Source organism: Toxotes jaculatrix, chromosome 9 (assembly GCF_017976425.1).
Source record: "Toxotes jaculatrix isolate fToxJac2 chromosome 9, fToxJac2.pri, whole genome shotgun sequence".
NCBI lineage: Eukaryota > Metazoa > Chordata > Actinopteri > Toxotidae > Toxotes > Toxotes jaculatrix.
The window spans coordinates 11951840-11976863 of record NC_054402.1 but is presented as its reverse complement, the minus strand read 5'-3'; the positions used below and the strand labels follow the sequence as shown (position 1 = coordinate 11976863).

General features: G+C 42.3%; 1 protein-coding gene across 2 annotated transcripts in view; it reads right to left on the bottom strand.

Moving 5' to 3' along the window:
* Window positions 1-25024, bottom strand: part of rsrc1 (arginine/serine-rich coiled-coil 1) — a 109454-nt gene that overhangs the window by 10426 nt on the left and 74004 nt on the right. For both annotated transcript variants that reach the window (XM_041045538.1, XM_041045539.1), the window contains exon 7: window positions 10823-10894. In XM_041045538.1, coding sequence (XP_040901472.1) covers window positions 10823-10894 — 72 coding nt within the window. The remainder of the gene's footprint in view (window positions 1-10822; window positions 10895-25024) is intronic.

The window sequence follows — 25024 nt, the reverse complement described above, 5'->3', positions numbered from 1 at the left end:
CTGTGTAAATCCGTAAGGAAGCAAAGCACCAATAGTAGCGTTAGAACAATGACAAGATGTGATGCTGATGCTTGCGTGACGCCTGTGGCGGCCCCTGGTCAACAGGTCACACAAAATGAAGGAAAATTCTGACAGGCTGAGCCAGATGTCCCGAGCGCGTCCCCAAGGAGTGTGTGTATATGTATGTATGTGTTTGTAAGTGCATGTGTGAGCAGGGAGACGTCCAGTGACAGAGCAGGTGGCTAAGCCAGTTTAATGTGCATTCCCACGAGACCCCACGCACACACACACACACGCACACATACATATAATAAACACGGACACTCACACATTACCCCCATCCCCCTTCCAGAAAAACCACATCTCTATAACCAATGTCTTCCAACAATGCACCTTCCAACACAATACACACACAGGCCAAGTGATCCCCTGTGGTGCTTACCTTGTTATCATAGTGTCAACTGCTCTCTGTGGAGTTTGCCGTCCTGTCGACTCCTGTCACTTACATCAGGGGTCTGTCACACATCGCTAATGCTCAGACTCAAATAGTCAGGTCTATAAGTTCTGAACAACTTATTAAAAATACAACATATGATCACATTCTTTGGCAACAAATGGTCATGTAGCCTTGGACATTATTTGACCTTAACAGATATGGTATGTGATATGTATATGTGATATCCTACGTGATATCTATTTGGCATCAGGAAATGAAGAGCAGCTGGTTGCTGAGTGTCACACTCACACACACATACACACACACACGCTCTTCTAGTGTCTCCTAGTGATAGTGATCTCCCACTCTCCAGTCAATAAAGGTCTGAATGATGAATTAAAGACCCAAACAACCTGCTAATGACAGGATGACATGGCAGCCACGCGCCATGCTTGCCTATCTCCTTCCACATCTCCATTCATTCCGACCTACTCACCACTCCTCCCTCTCTTCTGTCACTCAACCCCATTCTGCTCATCTCTCCTCTCAACTTCCTCTCCTCAGCTGACCCCAGTTCAGCTACTTTTGCAGTGCTCATTCTCCGCGTATTTACTAAAAAGTCCTGCTGCTACGATCGAATGCATGTTTTTTTCCGTCTCTGCCCATAATAGAATCGTGGGGAGAAACAACAGATTGGCCTCAGTCTGTCCTTCCATCCATCCATGCATCCATCATACACAATATCTGAAGCCACAGACTGTATTTATAAGAAATGATGACGCATGTAATTGTTTGATTTTGCCATCAAAACTGCACTGACTGATCTAAAGGACTTCGACATTATTTGTTTGCTCATGTGCGTGTCATGCAAACCTCAGACATAACTTATGAGACTTTGATGAGACACATTTTTGGGAAAATGACGCAACGCATGCTACACTCCCGCTTTCATATGCACTGTTTGCATTACAACTGAAAAAAGCTAACATACTGTATTTACTTGTAATTGGCTCAGATGGAGAATTTATCATTCATCAGTGGACTACATGTTTATTGTTGCCTTGCTGACACTGTACCTGTATCATGGGTATAAATAAGGCACTCAGTTCCAAAAACACGGGTCTACCTTACAGGAAACTAGTGCAAACAAAGTTTAAAAGCATCTACTGTATATTTATTGCATATAAATCAGCTATTTATCTGAAATCCTAGCTAAGACCTGACTGCTCCTGCTGACCTGGGTGAATGGTGCTAACTGCAAACACAGAGAGCTAACTAAAACCAGGTGGCTATGTTTCTGTGTGTGTGTGTGTGTGTGTGTGTGTGTGTGTGTGTGTGTGTGTGTGTGTGTGTGTATGTGTGTGTGAGGGAGAGAAAGAGAGCAGTATGAGTGTTAGCCGATGTCCTGTGCCTGGGCAGCATCACAGAATCTCATTAAATAGTGAAGCTTTCACAGGCTGAGTGGTGAGATCTTCAAGATCACAGCCACTTTCTCTGTCGACGGGCTTGAAAGGGGACTTGTGGCATTTATGAAATTTTGTATTAAATTTTGTTTTCTTATATTTTATTAAATTATCCTGTTCAGCTGTTTTGGCGAGTCTTGCTATTTCAGAACTTACATGTAGGATATTGTCAGCATGCTGCAAGAAGAACAAACACCTAGAATGTAGTAGATCTCATAGGTAAGGGCTGGTTCAATAAACATTTTCTATGAATGGAAAGTGTTTAAGGTATCTTTTATTTACAGAAAACAGAAGTTTTTAAAGGTAATGGTAAAGTATAAAACAGTACGTAGAGGAATTACCATGTACCTTAAACTAATTTCTCATATATTAGACTCCTAACTGTTCACTAACCTGCAGTACAATAACAGCCTGTCTGTCTGTGAGACGCAAGGAGCTCTTTATTAAGCACAGTGCTCTTTTAGTGTGATTAGAATATAGAGCCTTGCCCTGCCCTTTACCAGAAATAACAAGCATTTGACTGAATTAACTTGAAGTTAAACTAGGCTGTGCGCATGTGTGTGCTTGAGTGTGCGCGCAGGAAAAAAGTGCAGTGGTCTCCATTTTTCGATCCCAGGCTGGTCAGCAGCCCTTTTATGAACAACTCTATAATTAGACAAACACCAAGCAACTAATTACTTAATTGGAGCAAGGTCTTTAAAATGAAAATGATGTAATCTGAATCCAGGAAACGGGCTCGATTTTCACATACACCAATACATGAACGTCAACACACAAACGGGCACACGCACCTCGTGACCTAAAGTCCTCTTGACATGTAGCCATCAAGAAACCAACTCTTTCCCCTTAGTTGGGTTGTAATTGATTCTCTGTTTCACTCTGCTGGCTCCCGACAGTGTGTGTGTGTGTGTGTGTGTGTGTGTGTGTGTGTGTGTGTGTGTGTGTGTGTGTGTGTGCTGGCGATGGAGGAACAGAGACAGGGAGGGAGGGAGACTCCTGTTTGTGTGGTCTGCTACAAACTATATTAGTAAAGGTCATGGCCGTGTGTGTATGTGTGTGAGTGTATCTGAGTAGTAATTAATTAGGCAAATGCCCCCCACCTCCTCCTTTTCTGACCTCAGTTGTAGACTAATAAGCTTGGTGCTGTGTAATATATTACCCTCCTTTTTTCTGTTGCATTCTGCCTTATTGGAGGAAATCATGCAAAAATAACAAAACAAGGGTGACATCATCATTTGCATGTAAATCCAAAACTCCTCAATGTAAATTATTTTCCTTCATGGCCTAAATTACAGGAAGGAAATGCATGAATAGTTGTCTGACTGTAATGTCCAGTCACTCCTGATATGTTTGATTTCTGTCAGCTGTACTGGTGTGTGTTTGTGTGAGTGTGTGTGTGTCTGTGCGTGTGTGTGTGTGTGTACCCTGATTACATGTGTGCACAGATATAAAACACTCAGTCTGGGATCACTGGACCTGTCCTGATCTCACAGAGCAGAGCTTATCACTGAACCAGCTGCAGAAGCAAAGGTGCAATGTTCGCCAACATTATTTTCTTGCATCCCTTTAAAAGCCATGTCATGTCATCATCTGCCACTTATCTGGGTCAGGGCCCAGGTCACCAGGGTGACTGCTGCCCAGTCACAATACCCGCACCTCCCACCCCGCGCCCGGGTGATGGGCCCATGGGAGGCAGTGCCGCTCGGAGTGGGGCTCAAACCCACGACCCTGAGAGATTGAGTCTCAAGCTCTACCAACTGAGCTAACCAGATGGTGCCCTTCAAAGGCAATGTAAATCGGGTTGAATCTACATCCATGGATCTAACTACATAAAAGTATTTGTATGTATGTATACCCCAAACACACACAACTTATACACACACACACACACACACACACACACACACACACACACACAAACACACACACACTCCTAAGTGACCTCTGATGTCTACTGACAAAGCTTGCGGGGGCCACCACATGGCCAGAGCCACCCAGGATGCCAGCACTTTGACCTGCAACAGTCTGCGGGTGTGTCTAATCACAGCAGTCTGACCACCCTGTTAGACTACACCAAGTACACTACTGCTGTGTGTGATCATATCCAGACATGCATGCTTGCGTGTGTGTGTGTGCGTGCATGCATGCATGCGTGTGCGTAAGCCAATTTCACATACTGGGAATGTTTTCAGTTAGAGAGAGAAGCTACTGCCCTACCTTCAAATTCCAGTTAGTATGGCTATGTTACTATAGCTCCGATGGCCATCCTGATTATTTATCTAGAGTCAGTGTTAATTTTTCAATTTTTTAAAAAAAGTAAATTTCTGTAAAATTACATTTTAACTATCAGTTGTAAAACCAATTTGCAAAAAAGGGTTAACCCTAACCCAAATAAAACAACATGCAGGCACTTACAAACCCAGACTTTTTTTCCCAGCTTTTATACATGAATTTAACCAAGATGTTCACGTTGAATATGAAATTGTCAATATATCTGCCTGATACTATCCCCAACCTAAATGCAATAGACAGGAAATCTGGAAAATACATCAGCCTGGTGACTCAACACGAGGTTGCTGGACGTACACTGGTCTACTGGCAGTAGGTTAATTGATAAGGGGGACCCAAGAAACGATTACCAATCACAGAGGGTAAAAGGGTGGTGTCAATCATCTGTCCACTTGACCTGACTGAACACAGGTTGAAAGCTTGCATGGTCGATTTTTGTGTAATCTAGCCTATGGCAGAGATAGCTTAGCTGCTATCGAGTCAAACATGTCATTCCACAGATATCCTTATAGAAATTATTAAGCTATAGGCCCCATAGCTGCAGAAGTGACAGTCACACCGGTCAACATCAGCATCCTATTACCCCGGGACAACACGGGGTCACACGGGGTTAGCAGAATTACGCATTCGCCTCCCCTCGTTCACAGGACCAGCAGCGCTTAGGACAGGAGGTCACCTAATCACCTTGCCGAGCCATCTCCGAGGGAGAAAAGGGGAAGCGAGTGTTAGGGGAAAAAAATCAACTTTAAATTTGCAGTGATGAAAAATCAATAAAGCAGTAATTGCTTGGCTTATCACCGTGCAATGAAACAAATTGGGAGGAGAGGGAAGGCAAGAAGAGGGCTGGCGTCCATGTTGCACACCAGGGTTTTTTTTGGCTGCAGTGTGTGGAGCTGAGCAAAGCATGAGAGAGAGAGGGAGAGAGAGAGGGAGAGAGAAAGAGAGAGAGAGAGGGGAGAGGAGTTTGGGCTTCAGTGGGCCAAGGCAAGGAAAAAAGGTCTCCTCGTGATAATTAAATCTTCTCACACTGATTTTCTGCCAAATTTATTTCCCCAGGGACCATAACTCTGATTCAGTGCTTACAAGCCTTGCATAACTAATCATTTCAACGTGGGGGGAACCACAGACCTGAATGAATAGGGAGGAGAGAGAGGAAAATAAAAAGAGAGATGGCTAGACGGAATCTGTGGCACTATTCATGTCTAAATCAATCATTATTTAGGCGGGAGAAAAATCAGGAATAAGTGTGGAATGTTCTTCTGTGAGATTCTGTTTGAAACAGACCTTTAAAGTGAGGCTGTAATTGATTGTCATTGTGCTCTCTTTTACACTTTCTCCACAGTGCTATACGGGCAGAAAACATCCTTTAATTCCTGGAACAAATAGAACCCATGAAGCCAATGAAGTGTCGGTTCAATATTCCTCTAACTGTTCCTGGCATGATTGTGTTGAACATAATAACACAACAAATAAGGCCATTTATCTGAAGTAACGACAGGAGATGAGGGTAACTCCACTAATCAATACAGAATCAATACAAAGCAGATTTTCTTACATCAAAATCACTGAGACAGATCTTCCTTCAGTGCAGAGTGCACAAGAGCAATACAGTGCCTCCCTCGAGTCCTAAGGTAGATCATATAGCCAGTGGAAAGAACACAGTTTAAAAAAAGTACAGTGGTCTACCCTGAGCGAGGATGCTGGGAACTATAATTATAGCTTGGTATAATTCAGACACTCTCCTCATTGAATCTTCATGTTTTAGTTAATGTGATGAGATCATGGACACCAGATCACTCGTGTTTACCAGCGGATGAATTTCACAGCTTGTCCTTCAAGTGGCAGCCCGAGCAGTGCTGATGCTGCTCGGCGAGGTAGCGTGGCACGCCACACCATGGCCCCGGTAATTAAAACATTTAAAGCAGAGCCAGCCCCCCTGTGCTCCTGGGGTGTGATATGGGGGTCACGCGCCTGTAGATTCTAATTTGCGCACCATTTGTATTCATGACAGGCACGTGCTAAATATTTAACAGCAGCCCGGCAGGAGTTTTGTATTGTTAGGCTTTCCAGGTCAAATAATTTGATTTCAAGGCAGATTACATTAAGCGTCAATGTCCAAGCCACCACTCTCACTTGCCTCTCATTTCCTGTCTTTTATTACAGCCGAGATAGGCCTGAACTGAAGGGATATGGCTTTGGATGATACAAGAGCTTGTTATCCATGGATTAGTTATTATTTTCAATTAGAAAAGGGATCACATCATTTATTACGGACGCACACACCCACAAAGGTATTGCATGCAGGCGCTTGCATGCAGAGCGGAAATTTTAGCTGACTGACAAATTGTTTAGCAGAGCATGTAATCACACCTAACAAGAGAATTATTATTTCAAACAAGTGATGGTGCGGGCACATGCGCCATTAATGATATTTCACTTATACTGATTGTCCTTGACTGCAGTATCTTACAGCTGGTAAAGGCTGTCTTTTCTCACTCTGCCTGTTTTCTATATGTTGAACAAGTTAGGCAAGAAACCAAATCCAGACATTTTCTGTTTCAGCCGGGGCCCTGTGGTGATTGACAACAGAGCTAGTTAAACGGTGATGAGGCGTTAATGGATGCTAGGTCGAGGAAGTGAGGGGGGGGGCAAGAGGGGGGACGTGAGCTGGAACGGGGCCTGCGGCTGAATATTTAATGGTCATATAATTCCTGAACACAGACACACACAGACAGGTACACACCCAACCTGTGACCTGTCCTACACACTGCGTAATTAGGGAAACAGTCCTTTCGTTTTACTGCCAAAAGAGCAAACGGTAGGTATATATTCCCCTAATGATATGGGTTAAAGAGCTATTATACGTCTCATTAAAATATATGATCTCCCAATCTGGTGGTGGTTTGAGGTAATGGGGACAGAGCAGCATAGGGGCTAAAATACCATCCGCAGGCTATAGGCTAGTGTCCAATCCATATCTGCATAATTCTGTATGTCAGGGAGTGGCTGCACAAATGAAAATATGTTTCTGTCAGTGCCTCGTGAGCGACACACAGGACCCAAAACTTCACACGACTGTGTTTAGATGTTGTGTTTAGGGCCTTTTGAAGCAGCATGTGAGCGCGTGGGAATGAATTGGGGTTATCAAGCATTTGACACCAATTTTCATGCCAACTAGCTGATGTGTTATGTTTCTCTCTTAGTGTATAAAGAAAGGCTGGAATTAAAACACAAGGTCTTAAGAAAGGCTAATGAGGCCTAGATTGATGACAAACTTGATTACACACTTAAGCGCACACACACACACACAATCCCCAAAACCAGAGCCGCTAATTGGTACGATATTAGTAAGGAGGGTATAATGGAGACAACACATCTGACATTTCTTTTCCCAACATGTTAAAATTCTCTCTTGTAACTTCTCGCCATTAAATGTTGTCATTCCGTGTTCAGCTGAAACAAACACCTGCACATACATGGAGTGTCCATGTGCAGTTTGTGCTGTATTACAGCCGCTCTGCAGATCTGCACTATAACTGGAACAGACATGCTTCTGTGAAATAAACTACAAGTAAATAAGTAACTAAAAGAAACAGTGAGAACAATAATACTAGGGATGAACTTGAATCTGTATTAAGATAAATGATCTGATGACTAATCAATTAGTGGATCAACAGAAAATTAATTGGCAACTATTCTGAAAATCAACTGTGAGGATTGGATGCTTTTTTGTATCATAAATGATAGTAAACCCAACAAAAAACTGAACTCCACCAGAGTGTCCATGAGAAAGGGAATGGGTGGTTAAGTTTAGTTGGGTGAGTTTCATAATTTGATTTGATATTTGGTTTATTGTCCAGCCGTACATACACTGCAACCACACACCGTGACTCAAGTTGTACGTTGCCTTCAGTGCCAGGTGACGCTACAGTCCACACAAACAGACTGTGTTGCTCTGGCATTTAGTTCTTCTTATTATAGTTGGACATACTATGTTAGCTAAAAGCCTCCTGGGCACGCAAACATCTCTAAGCTTTAATAGCCTAAACAAGGCATGCAGCTAACAAAGGAATCATCCTCCCCTCTCATTCTCACACCCTTTCATATCACATTTCCTTTTTCAACCACTTGCATCATCTGGCTGCCCTCAACCAGAGAGCCAAACACTCCTTTTAAGTGGAGACTACTTTGTTAACTGATGACCACGGGGCCAGTTATTGATCCTCTCCTTTCTCTATCTCAGTAAACCCTGCTGATAAAAACCTCTCTCTTCTCGCAGGGCTCCGCGGTATGCAGCCATAGTTCGCTACAATAATAGCTTGCATATCATAGCATCCACATGAATCAGATCTTGGTGGTTTCGATTAGGACTAAACTAACTCAAACGCATTTCCAGTCTAGGATGTGAATCTATTTATGAACGAAGAGTGTAGGTGGTAGTGTTCTTCACTTCTCCCCTCCATTCTCTTTAAAGGTTTTCTCATTTCACTTGACTTAACGGTTCAAGTGTAAACTTTCTAGTTGTGTTGACCTCTGAGAGGCCCTGCGGGGAATAAGAAGACTCCTGATGATCCAGTGTTTAGCAGCAGCAGTGGCCCACCTCCTCCATTTTAGCTGTGCTGGGAAGGGCAGAAGAGGATGGAGCTGGCTTACTCTGCTTGTGTTTATGTGTGCACGTGTGCGATTGTATATATTTGCGACAGTGCCATCGGCTTCTCTCAAGACCAAGGCAAGGGCAAGTCATCGGGGCCACTTTGTCGGGCTTCTCAGATCTCACTTCATGTATCTCTGTGCAGGGAAAGGAATGAAACGATTGTCCTTGAAGGCAGCGCCTGCACAGTATGCAGTACTCCACTGCTCTACTACACAATCAAGCACAACACCTTATTTCACACTGAACGAACAGTTGGAGTGAGGCTTTGAGCAAAGGGGAGAAAGAGTCAACTGATTCCAAAGTGTGAACTTTGCTTGAGAAAGCTATTTGACTGGGAGCCTTGCTCTGTTGCCCCAAGCAAGGCACTTAGTCACCACTTTGGCAAAGTTTCCACACAGACAGGAGAGAAGCAGGAGAAGGGAAAGAGTATGAAAGACACAGAGAAGAGGTTAGGAGAGAGGTGGAAATGGTTGATGAGGACAAATGGAGGTGGGAAGAAAGTGAGTATTAAAACAGAAAGTAGGAGGAGAAAACAGAGAGGGAAGGGAGGAATAGACAGAGCGCTAAGACCAAGAAAAATGAATAATATCAATGTGAAAATGGCAGAGAGGCTGTAAAAAAAACAAAAAAAAAAACAAAAAAACCCCAAACAAACAAAAAAACAAAAAAACAGGGTGCAATAGAGAGAAAGACGGAATAAATTCTTCCCAGAACTGGAGGACCAAAGCAAGAGTGCAGGGCTAATTAGTTTCTGATGGCTGGACTTTCATTTGGCTAAAAGGTCAGCTAACTTTAAAGGTCAGGCTGACATCCCTGCTCGATGCAAACACAAAAAAAATTACACGAAAAGAGGAGATAGAGTGTCCAACAATAGAAAAACACCCACACTAGAACAAATTATGCTACTACACATGCCTGTGTGTGCATGCACATACACACGCACAGTGTAGTTGATAACAGCACATTTGATATTCTCATTTATATCATGCTCTGGTCAGAGGAGGGACCAGGGTCATTATTCTATCTAAGGACTTTTATTACTGCTAGCATATCCACTGCAAATTACTCTTGACTTTATTTGAATGTGTATCGAGATAATCTTTGTGTGTACAGTATGTGTGTGCGTGTGTGTGTATATCTGCATGTCCTATGTTGATGGTGGTAGTGGGCGGCGGCGGTGGGGTTCAGGTTGGCAGGATAAATTTACTACTTGCAATGCTAAGCACATTTCTGCCTTACACATCTACTATGCATCCTTCTGTAGATTACAGCTGTCTTAATAAAAACTAAGCAGTGTAATCAGCATCTCTGAGTTCATGTTTTGCAAAGTGTAGATGAACTGTGGAAGTGGAATTGTCGTTTACAAGACACAGATGCTTACGTAAAGCTATTAATCTGTTAATGTGAACATACTAGATGTGTTTAAAAGTGTAAAACCACTGACGTTGCAGAGGCTGTAGGGACTACCTGACATAAGAAAGAGGAGTGTAGTATAGATGTTCCCGAAACTAATACACATAATTTGTGTTCTTGTGCTTTCCATTAGAATTGTTGGCACATATTTGCATTGTTTCATTATACAAATAACAAGTTTGCCTTTTGTTTTCAGCAGATAAACATGCTCCAGTTGATTTAAGAGTGCCACGCAAAAACACACAAGTTGTGCAACAGATGTCTTACAGCCCAAAACATTTTTTTTCTATTTTGTGTTCCCACTCCTCAATCATAATATCAATGGCTATTTGACGGAGAACAAAATACAAAACAGAGCTAGCATGAATTATTTTGGAGTTTCAACTGCTATCTTGCCAAAAAAGTTAATTTTGGTTTTCATTTTTGTTACAGTCTATGGTTTATGCTTTGCTTTTTGTTTTACTTTGTGACTGTGTTGTCAGTTTAGAACGGCTTTCGCATAGGTGCTGCTGAATTCCATGTGTTGGATCTATGACAGACACATGAGCACAATCACATGTAACTCACCTTCCTCTAATTTCTTCCGGGCCTCCTCCTCTCTCTTGGCTACTTTGGCCTTAAGCACCTCATCTGTCTTTGCTGAAAAGAAAGACAGCAGACAACAGAGTCAGGAGCAGAGCAGAACTTCAGGCACCCATCACCATAGAAAATATTGACAGCAATTGAGGCATGAAGAAATTAATTATTTTCAAATCATTATTTATGATATATGATTCTATATTTGTACTGAAAATAATATAAAAACATGTATTAATTTACCCTTCTTTTTATTGAAATCTGATGACTGTATTTTAAAAACTACATATTTGTACGCACAAGACACAAAACTTATTTCTGTGCAAGATACTGAGTTCTGAGACAAACTGATACTCATCACAGAGAATGCAGAAAATTACCGGAGGACACATGCCCTCTCCTTTCTCTACCAGGCAGTACCCTGCTCTGCTTTTCTTTCATACCCCTGTAAAAGTCAGTGTATCTTCCTGAGAGGTGTTTATCGTCTCGGCATAATGAAAAGCTTAAGAGAAAGTGAGGCTGCGGGAGTAAACACTCGTCAGGGCATTTTAAGCATCTCTCATCGTGAGCAGTGTTGTCTTGGCTCTCTTTTCCTCCGCCTTTCCCCCCGAATAATCAAGATGTTAAGCCACATTAAAAAATATAATGCCGTGTATGGCAGGACTATCAATACTGCCTCTAAATTAATTACATTTCCGTTGCGGCGCATCATTTATTTTGCAGCGTTAGGGCCTCAGTGGAGCCATTCGCCTTTATTGCTATCTCACTTGGTTGATGAGTGAGCTATGTAAAATTGAGTCTCCAATATCATTACACTTAATGAGTTTAAACTTTGAGAAAAAAAAAGAGGAAGAGAGAGAAACAGAAGAAGAGAGGGAGCAGACAAGAAAGAAGGGGGAGGAAGAGAATGAGCATCTGCACTGTTTTGGGGTAGTTAATACAATATAAAAGTGGGTGTAAAGTGTTTGTGAGCGCTTACAGAATGTTTGTGTTAGGGCACAGCTGTGGGTGTCCGAATGTGGTTTATCGCACCACATGAGATGCCTGCGTACACATGTGCGTTTTTGTGTACTCTCATGGTTTTGTGTCTGATTTTGTGTTAGACTTGCGCTGCAAAAAAATGTGTTACATAAAAAATACAGCACGTACACATCTGTGAGTGTGTGCGTGTGTGTGTTTGGATGCAGGAGGCCATGGGTTGCGCTCGTCTCTCTGTGACTGCGCTGCTGTTTTTGTTCGGTAATTGGCGTAGACAAAGAACCCGTCACACTGCTGTTACGGCTGGTTAAGTCTGGAGGTTCCGCATCTTTACTAACAATGACTCTACATGGATGACTGAACCCTCGTCTACCTCCCTCAGCTAGGGTGTGTATGAGTGTGTGTGTGTGGGAGCATGCCTAACCAAACTTACAACAACCAATCTATTTCTCTTTGCTGAAACAGTCAGGATTTAGTAAGTCTGTGTGTGTATATGAGTGTGCCAAAAACCAAACCATGGGCTGCACCACCCTGCACCTCTCTCTGCAACTACATGCATGAGTTTTCTTGTTTGTATGCACAGATGTGAATTTGTGTGAGTGTGTGTGTTTTTGTGTGTGTGTGAGCGAACTCCTCTCTGTGTTCTTCAGTTCCCTCTTTGCTCGGGGCTACCGAGAGGCAGGTAGGAGACAGAGCGGTATTGGTGGTTTGATGGAGCGGGAGGGAGACAGGGGAGAAAGAGGAGGGAGAAAAAAAAAAGGGAAAGAGAGATAGGCAGATAGATAGGGGCCATGTAGGAAAAAAGAAGAACTGACAGCGAGGGAAACAGACAAACAAGTAGAAATAAGAGGAAAAAGCCTTGCCTGCGTGCACACAAACATGTGCACACAAACAACAGGAATGATTTGTCGCCTCTTTTTGTTTGCATGTTTATCCTCCACCTCTATCCCTTCATCCCTCCCCCAACAGGTTCTCTTATCCTCTCGCTCTCTCTTCTCTCCTTCTGTTTTGCCCTCTCCCACCCCTCCCCGTTTTTATGCTTTCTCTTCCTTCTCTTGCTCATCTCTCCAGTACACTGTGCCTGGGGGCGATAGCAGCAAATCAAACTGTTTATCCATCTCTCATCAGTGCACTGCCTCACGGGGCTCCTGCCCCCTCAAAACAATGAAAGTAGGCCTGTGTGCTGAGCCAGGGATACGATTTAATTGCATCAATAAGGAGTTCTGCTTTAAAAAAAGATAAACTACAAAAAAAAAAATACACTGCAGCAATACACTTTTCTGTACTATCATGAAAAGCCTGTCAACATTAAAAGAAAGAATTAAGCCTCACAGCTGTACCCATCCAGAAACATAGGCATGTCTGTGTGCAGAGGCTGCTTATTGGAAGTATATTTCTTGGCAACTTAGTGGCTCCAGTTCATTGTAGGATAATTCTGTGATGGACTTTTATTAAAGCATGTAATAAACGGCCGGGTCTTGGGAAGAGGAGAGTCCTTTCACTTCATTTAGACTTCGTTCAGTCTTGGCTGCAGGGGCGGAGGGAAAGAGGAGGGATGGCAGCGGGAAGGGGCGGAGAGCGTCAGTGAAATCGCATTGTGATTATGAGTGTAATTGCAGCTCAGGGGCCCAGGGGCCATGTAGCTCTGATGGCGCTAGAAGATGTTTTATGCACAGCAACAGAGAGGAAGAAAGTGAGAAAGAGAGAAAGAGAGAGAGTGGGAGGGAGAGGCAGGCTGCCAGGATGTTTGCAATTCTTTTTTTTTTTTAAAACAGAATCTCCTCTTCTATCTCTTTCTCCTCCCTTCTTTTTTCCTTTCTTCCCCTCCTCCCCCGAACATCCTCCTTCACTCGTCTCTTCTCCTCTATCCTCCTCTCTCTTCTCTCCTGTCCTCCTCCCTTGGCAGGATTAGCTGGGTCTCGTTAGAGGGGAAATGTAATAATGCTCCCACCAGGTGGAATCGGGCCCGCTCCATTATCAGCCGGGAGATGGATGGGCCATGTAGGGCCGGCGGGGGCCACGCGCGCACGCAATTTAGATTCAATAAACTGGCAAAGCAAGACCCCCAATCTGATTTATCTCTTACACGCCGCCAATGCTTGCTGCTACGATGCTGATTCCCTATTACCGCTCAGAGAAGGACTATTCATTGGATGTAAGGCACGGCAGTCAGAGAGGCTTGTCGGGCCCCCGGGATGGCAGCAAAACAGATACAGCAGAGGGTTAATACGTTTACACACAGATAAGCAATTAAATCTAAGGCTGAGGTGAGTTATAGAGTTATTAAGGAGGGATTGGGGTGGGGGAGAAGGGAGGGACAGAGGGTGAGAAAAAGAAGGTGAGAGATGTTATTCAACACAAGAGTGTGGTAGCTTGGGCCTTAGGCTGGGTACAGTAAGTATTAGAAGTGAAAAAGGCTATCATATTATAGAGTTCATGAGGTGAGAGAACAACAGAAGAGCAGCAGTCTGCCCACGTCGTTCAATAAACTCAATACAACACTTACAAACTAGTATGTGAGATGGAACGGTTATCCACTTAGTCTGCGTACATATGTGTTTATGAGTGAGGATATGTCTCCGAGGGCATGTCTTCATTTCTAAATGTAAGCGGGTATGTGTCGGCGTAATAGGCATATTCATATACACTGCATACCTGACTGTGAGTATGCAGGGCATCGCATTTGACTGTGTGAGTTTGTGCGTGCGTGTGAGAGCTGTGTCGGTCGTGGTGGGTGTCATTCCGTCCGGCCGCCAATCAAAGTGAATCTGAATGTCAGCAGCAGAGAGGGCGTGATAAATCAGCCTCACACCCAACGACAAACAAAATATTAGAGGCAGCGCAGCGCCATTGGAAAAATGTCCCTTCCAATCAGCCGAGCACTTTACAGTGAAGCTCGGCAGCTGGGCCTCCAACCGACGCTGAACACCGGAGAGACAGATAAGACAATAAATAAATAAGTAAAAGAGAGACAGGTTGGAAGACAGGCAGACAGACAAACAGACATGTAGGCACACTGACAAATACCGGTCCTGACAGGCAGAAAGACGAGACAAAGAAACGTAAGAGCAAAACGGGGCTGGAGGATAGGACAGACAGGTAGGCACACCAACTGATGTACAACAGGGCTGACAGGCAAGGAGACAAGACAGACAGACAGGTGGGAAGACAGACAGAAAACTGGTGGGCAGACAGACTGACAACATATTGTTGCAGCAAAAACAATAATGAATACAGAGGCCACAGTCACTTCTGTAAAGGAATAAAATGTAGTACGGCTCATCAGGCCCACCACCATACAGATTTCTTCATGACTAATTTTAAAGGTAATTAATTGATAAATAATTTAATTTGCTGATAAGTCTGAAAAATAATTTAATTAGCTACTTATCATACGTCGATTTTTTTTAATGAAACTTAAAAAGAAGTCAAGAAGCCTTCTACATGTGTTGTTTGGCAGCTATGAGATTAACACAAGACACCAATTTATTTATTTTTAGTTTATGTGACCGTTTAGGCCGACAGCACAAGTACGTATGACGAGTGCAAAGTCAGGACAAAATGCCATCCGGTGTCATAAGCGTGTATTTCGGATGCTTTTGCTAGGCCTGCATGTTATGAAGAAGACTTCAAAGGCTCCAAAGAACTAATGGAGTCACTGAGAAAGACTCTGTACGGCTTCAGGTTGTTACCACAGCGAGTTTTAAAAGGGCGATCCAAACCCTGTAACATGAGCTGTACAAAACCATCAGATAGCCTTTTTTTCCCACTCAAGGTTGCCAACCTATCTTTATATAAAGTATAAGGCAAAAATGGATGAAAATTGAAGTGTTATGATGAATAAACCAGATAACTGAACAACTGCAATAGTTTCTCCAAAACCAGTCATCACCAATCATTACTTCGGTGATAAATTATTTCCAAATAGTGAAAAAAAACAAAAATCTTACAATGTGCTACAAAAAGGGAAGACAGAAACATCACGCAACTTTGGTCAACTTACAACAGTTGTACTGCTGCTCTTTTTTTTAAATACCAAAGAGTTCAACGATGGTCTTGACTTGACAATTAGTTATTTGAAAGAGACAATTTTGAGTTCCAAAATGTACAGTTTACATAAAGAAGACACTGAAACTAAGCTTCTACTGTGGGATACATGAAGGATACAGTTACCATTTCATGTGAAAAAAGAAGAGACCATACTGACAAAGAGAGAGACAGTGACACACAGCTGGAGAGGTTTACTAATCTTCCTAATAAGATAAATTAGAGATGAAAAAGCACAAAAAAGAGCTCTGCAGTAAGTAAGGGATCGGTTAATGTAACACTGAGAGAGGGGATAAAGGTTTTAATTTCCTAAACAAACTTTTTTTTTTAAATCTTCTTTCTGAGTCTTCAGGTGAAAAGAAACCCACTGTGTCCTACCGCATCTCCCAATGCAGAAATCTACAGCAGGTGTAGAGTTTGAAAGGACCATGAGAAGAAGCAACACCTGAATCGGCCACTAGGTGGCACAGCACACAGGCTACACAAGAAGGAGGCTTCAGCCAGGCCTCACTTTTATGTACAAGTGCATGTTTAAATGCAGGTGCCTGTGTGTTTGTACAGGACCCTCTATCAAAACCAGCTCATCTAGACCTTGGAGCTGTAAAGTATAATTTGACATATATCACACAGGTACCTGCATCTCGATTGGATAGGCAGACATGAGAAGATAAAACATGAAGAAATTTGAATATTTAGCACCAGAATGCATAATATCATTCAAAGGCAAGCCTATATTATAGAAGCAGTTTATGTATGACATTGTAGGACTTGTGTGGGACCTGAAAAAAAGTCTCCTGACAACAACAGAAAAAAAAAAGTCTCAGCCACAAACATATGATCATTCCACTGTGTGTGAAAATCATACCGAGTGAAATCCTTCAGGCAGAAAACAGGAGAGCTGAACTTGAATGATCTTTAGCGGAGGCTGCCCTCTGCATCTGTCATCAGGCTGATTTAACGACACCCATGAAATATTTACAAACCAAACAATTAGAGAGAGATATCTTACAAAATCGATCAATTATTCATTGCCAATCGTCTGAAGAGCTTCTTTTTTTTGTTTCACAGCTATATTCTGATGCTGGGGAGTGCATCAATTAGGGCTCATACTCCCGTGGTGTTATGGATGCTTCAGAGAAGAATGACTGCCTAAATGAAGAAGCCAGATGCAAGTTGCCGGTACTGCATGCTGACACTGTGCTTTGGCAGATGAGCTTGATAAAAACCTATTCTGACATGCTTATCTCTATACTATGTTATACATGAAGTAAGAGAGGACAATTCAGCTGAATGCGTGAAGAAATGAGACTTACACCCACAGTGTTAGAACCAACATGTAAAACTCTGGAGCCTTGCTTATGCAACGTTTGTTCTATTAATTTTTTAAAACAGCCTCTTAACTCTAGACACCTGGGCTCCATGTTTGTATTTTTCCTTTCAGTGATCACGCTGAGATTGCATCTGTCAAACTCAAAGAGGTGAGGAATTAAGAAGAGATTTATCTCAAAGAAAAACAGGAGGTAACTCAGTACAGAGTTCATTTTCTCGGCATAACTACAAACACAAACTCATACAATTCAAATTTGCAAAGTGCCTCTGCAAAGCCATTTTATACATATTATGGATATTTGTGGACATTTTCAAGGCCACTTCAGTGTAGTAGAATGACGCCTCTCTATTTCGGTTATTAATTAATTATTAATGACCAATTTTTTAAGCAAATATGCTATGCTAAATTTGCTGGTTCCAGCCTCTTAAAAGTGAAGATTTTCTGCTTTCACCTTAACTTACATGATAGTACCCTGAATATCTGTGTTTTCCTCTATTTTCTGACATTTTATTTTATTTTACGATAGAACAAATGATCAATTGATAAATCAACATTCATATATCAATTGTGAATTAGCATAATCGTTAATTGCGACCATGTGGTGCTTCTTAAGGGTTTAGCATTTTCAAAATATTTTTTTTGATAGCATGTGACTCCGGTTTCTAGTAATGAGCAATAACTAAAAGCTCATCTCCATAACGACTAAACAAACAACAACTAACAGGAAACTAAGTTTCTTGGCAGACTAAGACCCCGATGGACAAGTAGTCCGAGGGGACAGTCCAATAACTTTGAGTGTCAAATTGCCTTGTGTGGCACACTGCTTGCCTTTATATAACATATTTGGATTCAGAGATACTGAATTATAAGGAAGATCAGAACAATAAACCTCAGCCCCACGTTCCAAACCCCTCTGCACCACACTACGCTTGGCTTCAGAAAACACACTGGGGTCTGGGTCTTATTTCCTTTGGGCAAAACCTTGCACAGTAGGTCTGGGGTTGAGAACAGGTTTCATGTGGGCCAAGCAAGTAAATAGGCAGCTGAGCAGTGTGGCCTTCACCAAGCATGTGGGTGGCTCAGGCCTAGCACCTCAACCTGCCCTTTAGACCCAAGGGCGATAGAGTATCCCATGACTCTGCAGCTGCACCGGTGCGCTCGGAGAGATATAGGCCCCGGACCCTGGGCCAGAGAGGAGAACTGCTGAAAACGTGGGGAGGAGCAGAGGCCTCCAGCGGTCAGAGAGATCAGAGAAGGAGGTTACTCTGAGGACCACGCACTGCCATGGGGTGCATGCACACATAAACACACCTGAGGAACACACATGGATGTCCACATACTCACATAAGTCATAACACACACACACACACACACACACACACACACACACACACACACAAATGCATAACACACAAGCCTGAGGGGGAAACTCTAACAACAAAGCCTCTATAATGTAGCAACCAGGTCAAACAAAGTTCAACCTTGAAACCTCACTATGGAAATATCATATGTTAATTGTAAAGGCTCTTGCCAGTAGATGTTAAAGCATTACATTAATGCATGTGTGTGTTAGCTGTAAAGTTACAGTCATTTTATTGGTTTGGTGGGAGGTTGAACATGCCTCTTAGATAAATACAAAAGTTCTGTCAAGAGAACTTCACTGAGATGAGCAGGTAAGTGCATAACTGAGGTCTTGAGAGGGCAATCAGACCAAATCCATAATGCAGGGATCATACAGTGAAATATTAAGCATCCTGGGGCCTCTGAATGACATCTCACCCTCAACTCCAACCTTGTCATGTCTCCACATGCCACTGTCTCTTTTAGTATGCCTCCCTATTTTATTCTTTTATCTCCTTTATGTCTTTTACGTCTCCTATTTTTTTTTTAGCTAACCTTGTTCTCTTTAAACCCTCTCCTGCTTCTTCTGCATCCTTTTATAACATTTAACCTTTGAACATTTTGATATGCCAGAGATAAACTGTTTACAGACAAATGGTAGGATGCTAAAACTAGGTCCAGCCCACATGTGATGATTCATGCAGGCTACCTGGCACAGGTATTTCAAATATAAATAATTATCATATCATCGTGAGATGCCACAGCGTTGGCAAGTTTCTAAAGTAAGTCTGCATTTGTTACTGTCTATTACAAAATAATCTGTTACCATGTGCTTAGATTGGCAGCAGCTTTGTTGAGTCACCCAATCAGCAAGTAGCTGCCTCTTGTGGCCAGAGAGTCTGCTCTCACTTGTTGGCATTGTGTGGAATTTTTGAGGAAGTACACAAACCGAAGCCAATTGTTGTAGTAATAAACTGTAAATGTCTGGAGACATTAATTTAGACTATATTTATCTGATTAGGAATGTTATTTACCATGGTCTTGATGAAAATATGATATGTTGCATTGTTTTGTGAAAAACATCAACATGGACATTCAGCGATATAAAGAGACGGGGACACAGAGACAATAAAGAGACAGCAGCCTTCTTCCATTTTTGACCAAAAGGAGAAGACTCATAGGAACTAAAGTCATAGAAGTGTTACAACAGAGGAACATAAGGTCATATACGCACCCTTCAAATGACCTTTGCTACACCAAATCTGATATCTCTCTGCTGCAGTGCTGCTCTGCTGTCTGATTCTTCACTCTCTGTTGATTCTTGTCTCACAGTGCTCATTTGAAAATGAAATAAGTGCCGGCTGCTTTGTTTCTGCCAGCGTGAGCGCACAGTTAAGCCGGATTTATGCTCCTCCATCAAGGAGCTAGAGCAGACCCACCATATATGTCTCCTGTACAGGACCTGATTTATATAAGTTCAGTGTAGAATTTCACCAACACTACATTAATAAGTCTACTTTAGTAGTAGTATATTATTAGGCCTTTCATTATATACCTGAAGAATTCACATTTACATTATTTCATTCACTCTGTGACAAAGTGTGACAACCCCAATGATAAGAAAGTTTGCACAGGAAATGGCACAGCTAGAGCACTCTTTTTACACTTTCCCTACACAGGGAAAAACACAATCAGCTAAAGTCGCAAAGACCTGTGATAGCTTTTCTATGATAATACCATAGCCATTGTAGCTCAGATACATAGTTTACTGAGTGGGTGCATGTCAGGACTGAGATCACCTCTGGACACAGAAAATCCAGCTTTACTGTCTACTACAAAACAGATCGTACAGACTGCACAAACAGGATGTCCCCATATGAATCTGTGATCTTAAAATGGCAAAAATCAAACTCATCCAACCTCCAATATTTGCAATATTTACTTGCAAATTCATAGAATTCTTACACAACAAATGGTCAAATTGGAAGATCACTTTCAAACTGAAGAAGTGCCTCCTTTTTCCCCATAAAATAATGCAATTTAGAAGCTTGTTGGGCTCAGGACAAATAATATTGTGAGTGGTAGACAGGTTTAATTCCTACAATATTACATTTTCTGAATAGTTAGTTGCAGCTACTGACCAGTACAGAAATGCTTGTAAACTGGTCCTGACCTTCAAAAATAAATCTTTCTAACCTATTAAGATTTACTTCACTCATTATAACTGATCACATATCACAGTTATTGTTGAGCTCTTTGAATGACTACATTTTTTTTCAAATCATTGATTTGATTTATTCTCAAAAACTGCATATTTTCCAGAAAAGCTGCTCAAATTCAGTAATTCTAACCCACAATAACCACAACTCAACTCTGAATGATCCTGGTTATAATGTGTAGCATGTGTATTGCAATTTCAGAGCAAAAATATGCTTGCTGTGTGTGTGTGTGTGTGTGTGTTTGTATCTGCTCATTTATTCCAGTGTGAATGCACTTGAGCGTGCTGTTGAATGGTGGAGAATAGGCTCTGGTTCCCCTGCTGAAAGCCTGTTGGATGCCATTGTGATGGCACACCACTGAGTGTGTGTCTCATGTGTGTGTGGTTGTGGTGGTGGGGAGGGAGATGGGACTAAGTCTATCGGGACCCCCGCACATGAAAGGTAAACTGGAGCCGCTAATCGCAGTGCTGACACAAGGAGGTTCAGAAGGGCGGCCACTTAGAAAAGAAAGGCAGGAGAGCCGGGACCCTGACAGTGACAATAGGGCTCAGCACAACTGACCACATTACAGGAACAAACACGCACTGCAGAACAGACACACAAACTTGGTGGTCTCGGCTAGTTCCTGCCTGCTCTTTGGTGTGGACTTCACGGATGGTGAGCTCAGCGTATGAGTGTTTCTGCGCATGTAATACTTCTCCAAAAGTCTGTATTCATATTCAACACTGCCAACAATTTATCTGAAGAGAGTGTTTGATTTATTTTCTTTCTTAAAGAAAAAAATGAATAAGTGATTGAAACCCTAAATCACACACTCTGAGGGACAAGGTGACTACCACTGGCCTGATAACAAAACAGAAATGCAGGTGAGAGAGAAGAAATAAATAAAGCAAAGCGTTGCAAAATTCATGCAAGTTCAGGGACATATTTGGCAATTAACGCAGAAATGTCAGCTCATAAGATATGATGACTGAAAAAAGAAAGAAAGAATGCATGAGAGAGGGAGAGGGCAGGCTGTGAGTGGCACAAGGGAGAGGGGGAGATGGAGGTGAAGGGGAAGACAGCCTGGCCGCAGGAGTAGAAGCACAGAGGAGAGAAAGAGCGAGGGAGTTTGGACAAATGACAGCCCCCCTCGAAGGTAGTGCTGTGCGCTCCCTTCTCTCTTCCCTCTTTCTCATCTCTTAATACTTATTTTCATCACTTTGCTTAAAATATTGATAATCAATTAGCACTACGTCTGTTTTGCTACAGAATCTGTGTCACGGTCTATCACTCTGTCAGAGCCAATTCGCCGCTCATTCAAAGTTCATTTTTCCTTGGCGGCTCTGTGCCTTTGGAGGAGTCATTACGCGGGGAACATAGCCCGGGGTGCAATCACCTATTCTCTTTCATTACTGGGGAGATGGAGAAGGTGAGAGAGATTATTAGAACTTTGGAATGATCACAAAGCTCCACGCCGCCTGTCAGATCCCCCCTACGTGTAATTCATCTGGCCTCACTACCTCCCCCCTACCCCCTTCCCCTCCCCTCTCCCTCATCCCTCTATCCCTCCTCCCCCAGCCTCAGCCAGGGGTTTGGCCACAGACATTATTCATGAACATCTGCAGCGCGCTGAATATTCCACAGCCTCCGCCGTGATGAAAAGGGAGCTGCCCCTTTGACTTGAAAATTAACATGCCGGCACAGAGATTATGGACGAGCCGTTTCATTCCAAGCCGAGCTGGGCCACGCTGAGACCAGGCCGAGCTGATGGCCCGGGCCGAGCTCGGCTGAGAGAGGCAGAATAAACAGAGCAGGTGCAGAATTTTCTATTTGTAATGGTGAGGTATCTGTTTCAATGGGTAACTGGGAAATAACTTATTAAAATCATTTTGGTGCACAGACATAAACGTCATGCATAAAAACACACTCAGATCAGAGTTGTCTGTTGTAGTAGAGCTGGGACAAGATGGCATCAGATGTGGACTTAGAACTCTCTGCATTCACTTCAGATTGGAGTCTTAGGGTTAGGATACATTACAATAGGTCTGCAACTAGTGATTAAATAGCGATTAATCCGACAATCATTTTACCAAGAAAGCCCTGTCAATTAATCCGACAATCATTTTATCAAGTAATTAATTAAACATTTTGTCTATGAAATGTCAGAAAATTGTGAGAAATGCCATTTCTGGGTTTTTTGGGCCCAAGGTGACATCTAAAACCAAAAGATATTTCAAGAAAGCTTCAAATCTTCACGTGACGAGACGGAAAGAGCACATTTTTGGCATTTTTGATCAAAACGATCAAAATAGTCGCTGAACAATCTGTCGATCGCAATCGATTAATTGAATAATTGCTGCAGCTCCACTTCAAACACTGGTGGTACAGCTGGAGCAAAGCTGAAATGTTTCCCAGTAAACATCTCATTGCACCCTCTCACCTCTGTGTATCTCTGTCTTTCATTCCCTCCTGGGTGTCTCTACATGAAAGCTCCGCCAGAGAATGGAGACTCTTCCTCTTTCACACCAGGAGCATCACTGCTGGAGAGAAGCCAGGCATCCTCCCTCTCTTGTTCTCTCTCATGTCTATGCGTGCTGTCTCTCATCCTGTGTCATTAAGGTTCTGGCCTTGTGGGTTTTGTGACTGTGACATGCCTCACAGAGAAATATGTATATATAGAGAGAAAGACCACAGTAATATCAATGAGTAACTGCTTTGATTTGATTCATGGCAGTGCCCCCCCTTATTTGAATGAGTTTTGTTAAGAAATTGGGAGGATTACTGTTATGAATCAGGCCTTTATTTTCCGACTGCGTCTTACAGAACAGTTTTACTCTGCTTTACTGTTCCACACCCAGTGAACCAACATTTCTCCAACATTTAAGCCAAAAACACAATTTATATGATTTATACTTGAATAATGGTGTGGTTTTAGATATGTTTACCTTCCAAGAGTTAGTTACCCTCTGGGCAAAAAGAAAAAAAAAACATTCACTTTACTCTTTCACAATGACTACTAAGAGTCAATCTCCTCACAGTAATTACATGTAGTTTATGCGTGGGTATTTTTGCTGGATGCTGTATCCCCCCACCTGGCATTAAAGATGATCTAAGTACACTCTACTGTGAACACAAGAGGCAGGGAACCCTCAAAGTGGACAGTTCAGTATATTAATAATCTAAATGGTATTCAAAGTTGTCAGTTGTGCTCCTACTAACAAAACATCAAATATTTTGTAGTTTATAGCTGATTTTGAATTCACAAATACATATTAATGCAGATAAGGACATCCCACTTGAATAAAATACATATCAAATGGGCAAATGTCAGTGAAAAATTCAGCTGATGAATGTTTGATCAGAAAAACCTATAGACATGTTGATCCGTGTTGACAAAACATGTTTCAATCACTTTTTCAGAGAGGGAGACTGGCCCTGTAAGTTAAACTTTTACAGTCCCTCATGACTGAAGAGTCTGTACACAAACCCTTGACATGACGGCATAAACTAGCAGAGCTAGGGAATTCCCTGTCTACAAATAAGTGGAAATGACTTGCAGTAACTTAATAATACTTTTCCCATACAGAAGCAGCCTATCAGAAATCACCGGAATATCAAAGGAGCATCTTCACCATTATCACAAGGTATTTCATGTCTGCAGGATGTTAGGATGTAAAAAAAAAAAAGACAAACAATGGATGATTTGTCAAACATGAGCAAAGACCATGAAAATATGATAAAACAAACAATGCCAAGATCAAAACTGTGCGTGTACAGTACGACTACTTATGTGTTTGTCAATGCATATATCTCTAACCACAGTCGGCAGTGTTTTCACCAGAGTAAATATACCAAGATACACAACGGAGACTGAAAGAATGAAGAAGAAAAAAGGGCAAGAAATATAAGCAGACAGACATAGAGGAAGAATGGGAGAAAATACACTTAAATGCTTCTGAAAAGGGGAGCAGTTGGAGGGTTCTGACACGGGCTGGAGCGGGACTTTGTGCTTCCTCTTGTTGATTGTAAATGGCAGAGCAAGTTTACTCTGGCAGTTGGAGCCAAAATGGAGTCTGACAGCTTTGTCAGGGAGTTTGAGCGGCTCAGTGGCGGGGCAGGAATCGGGATGATTCCATCCCTTTCATCTCCAAATCGCCGGCGTACGCTTGTGAAACCTCCATGGCAAAAAAAAAAGGAAAAAAAAAAAAAACGAGGGGAAAAGAAAACCAGCCTGGCATAGTTTGAGGATGACAAGCGATTTTTCGAAACACTTGTCAAAATAGAACAGAGAAATTA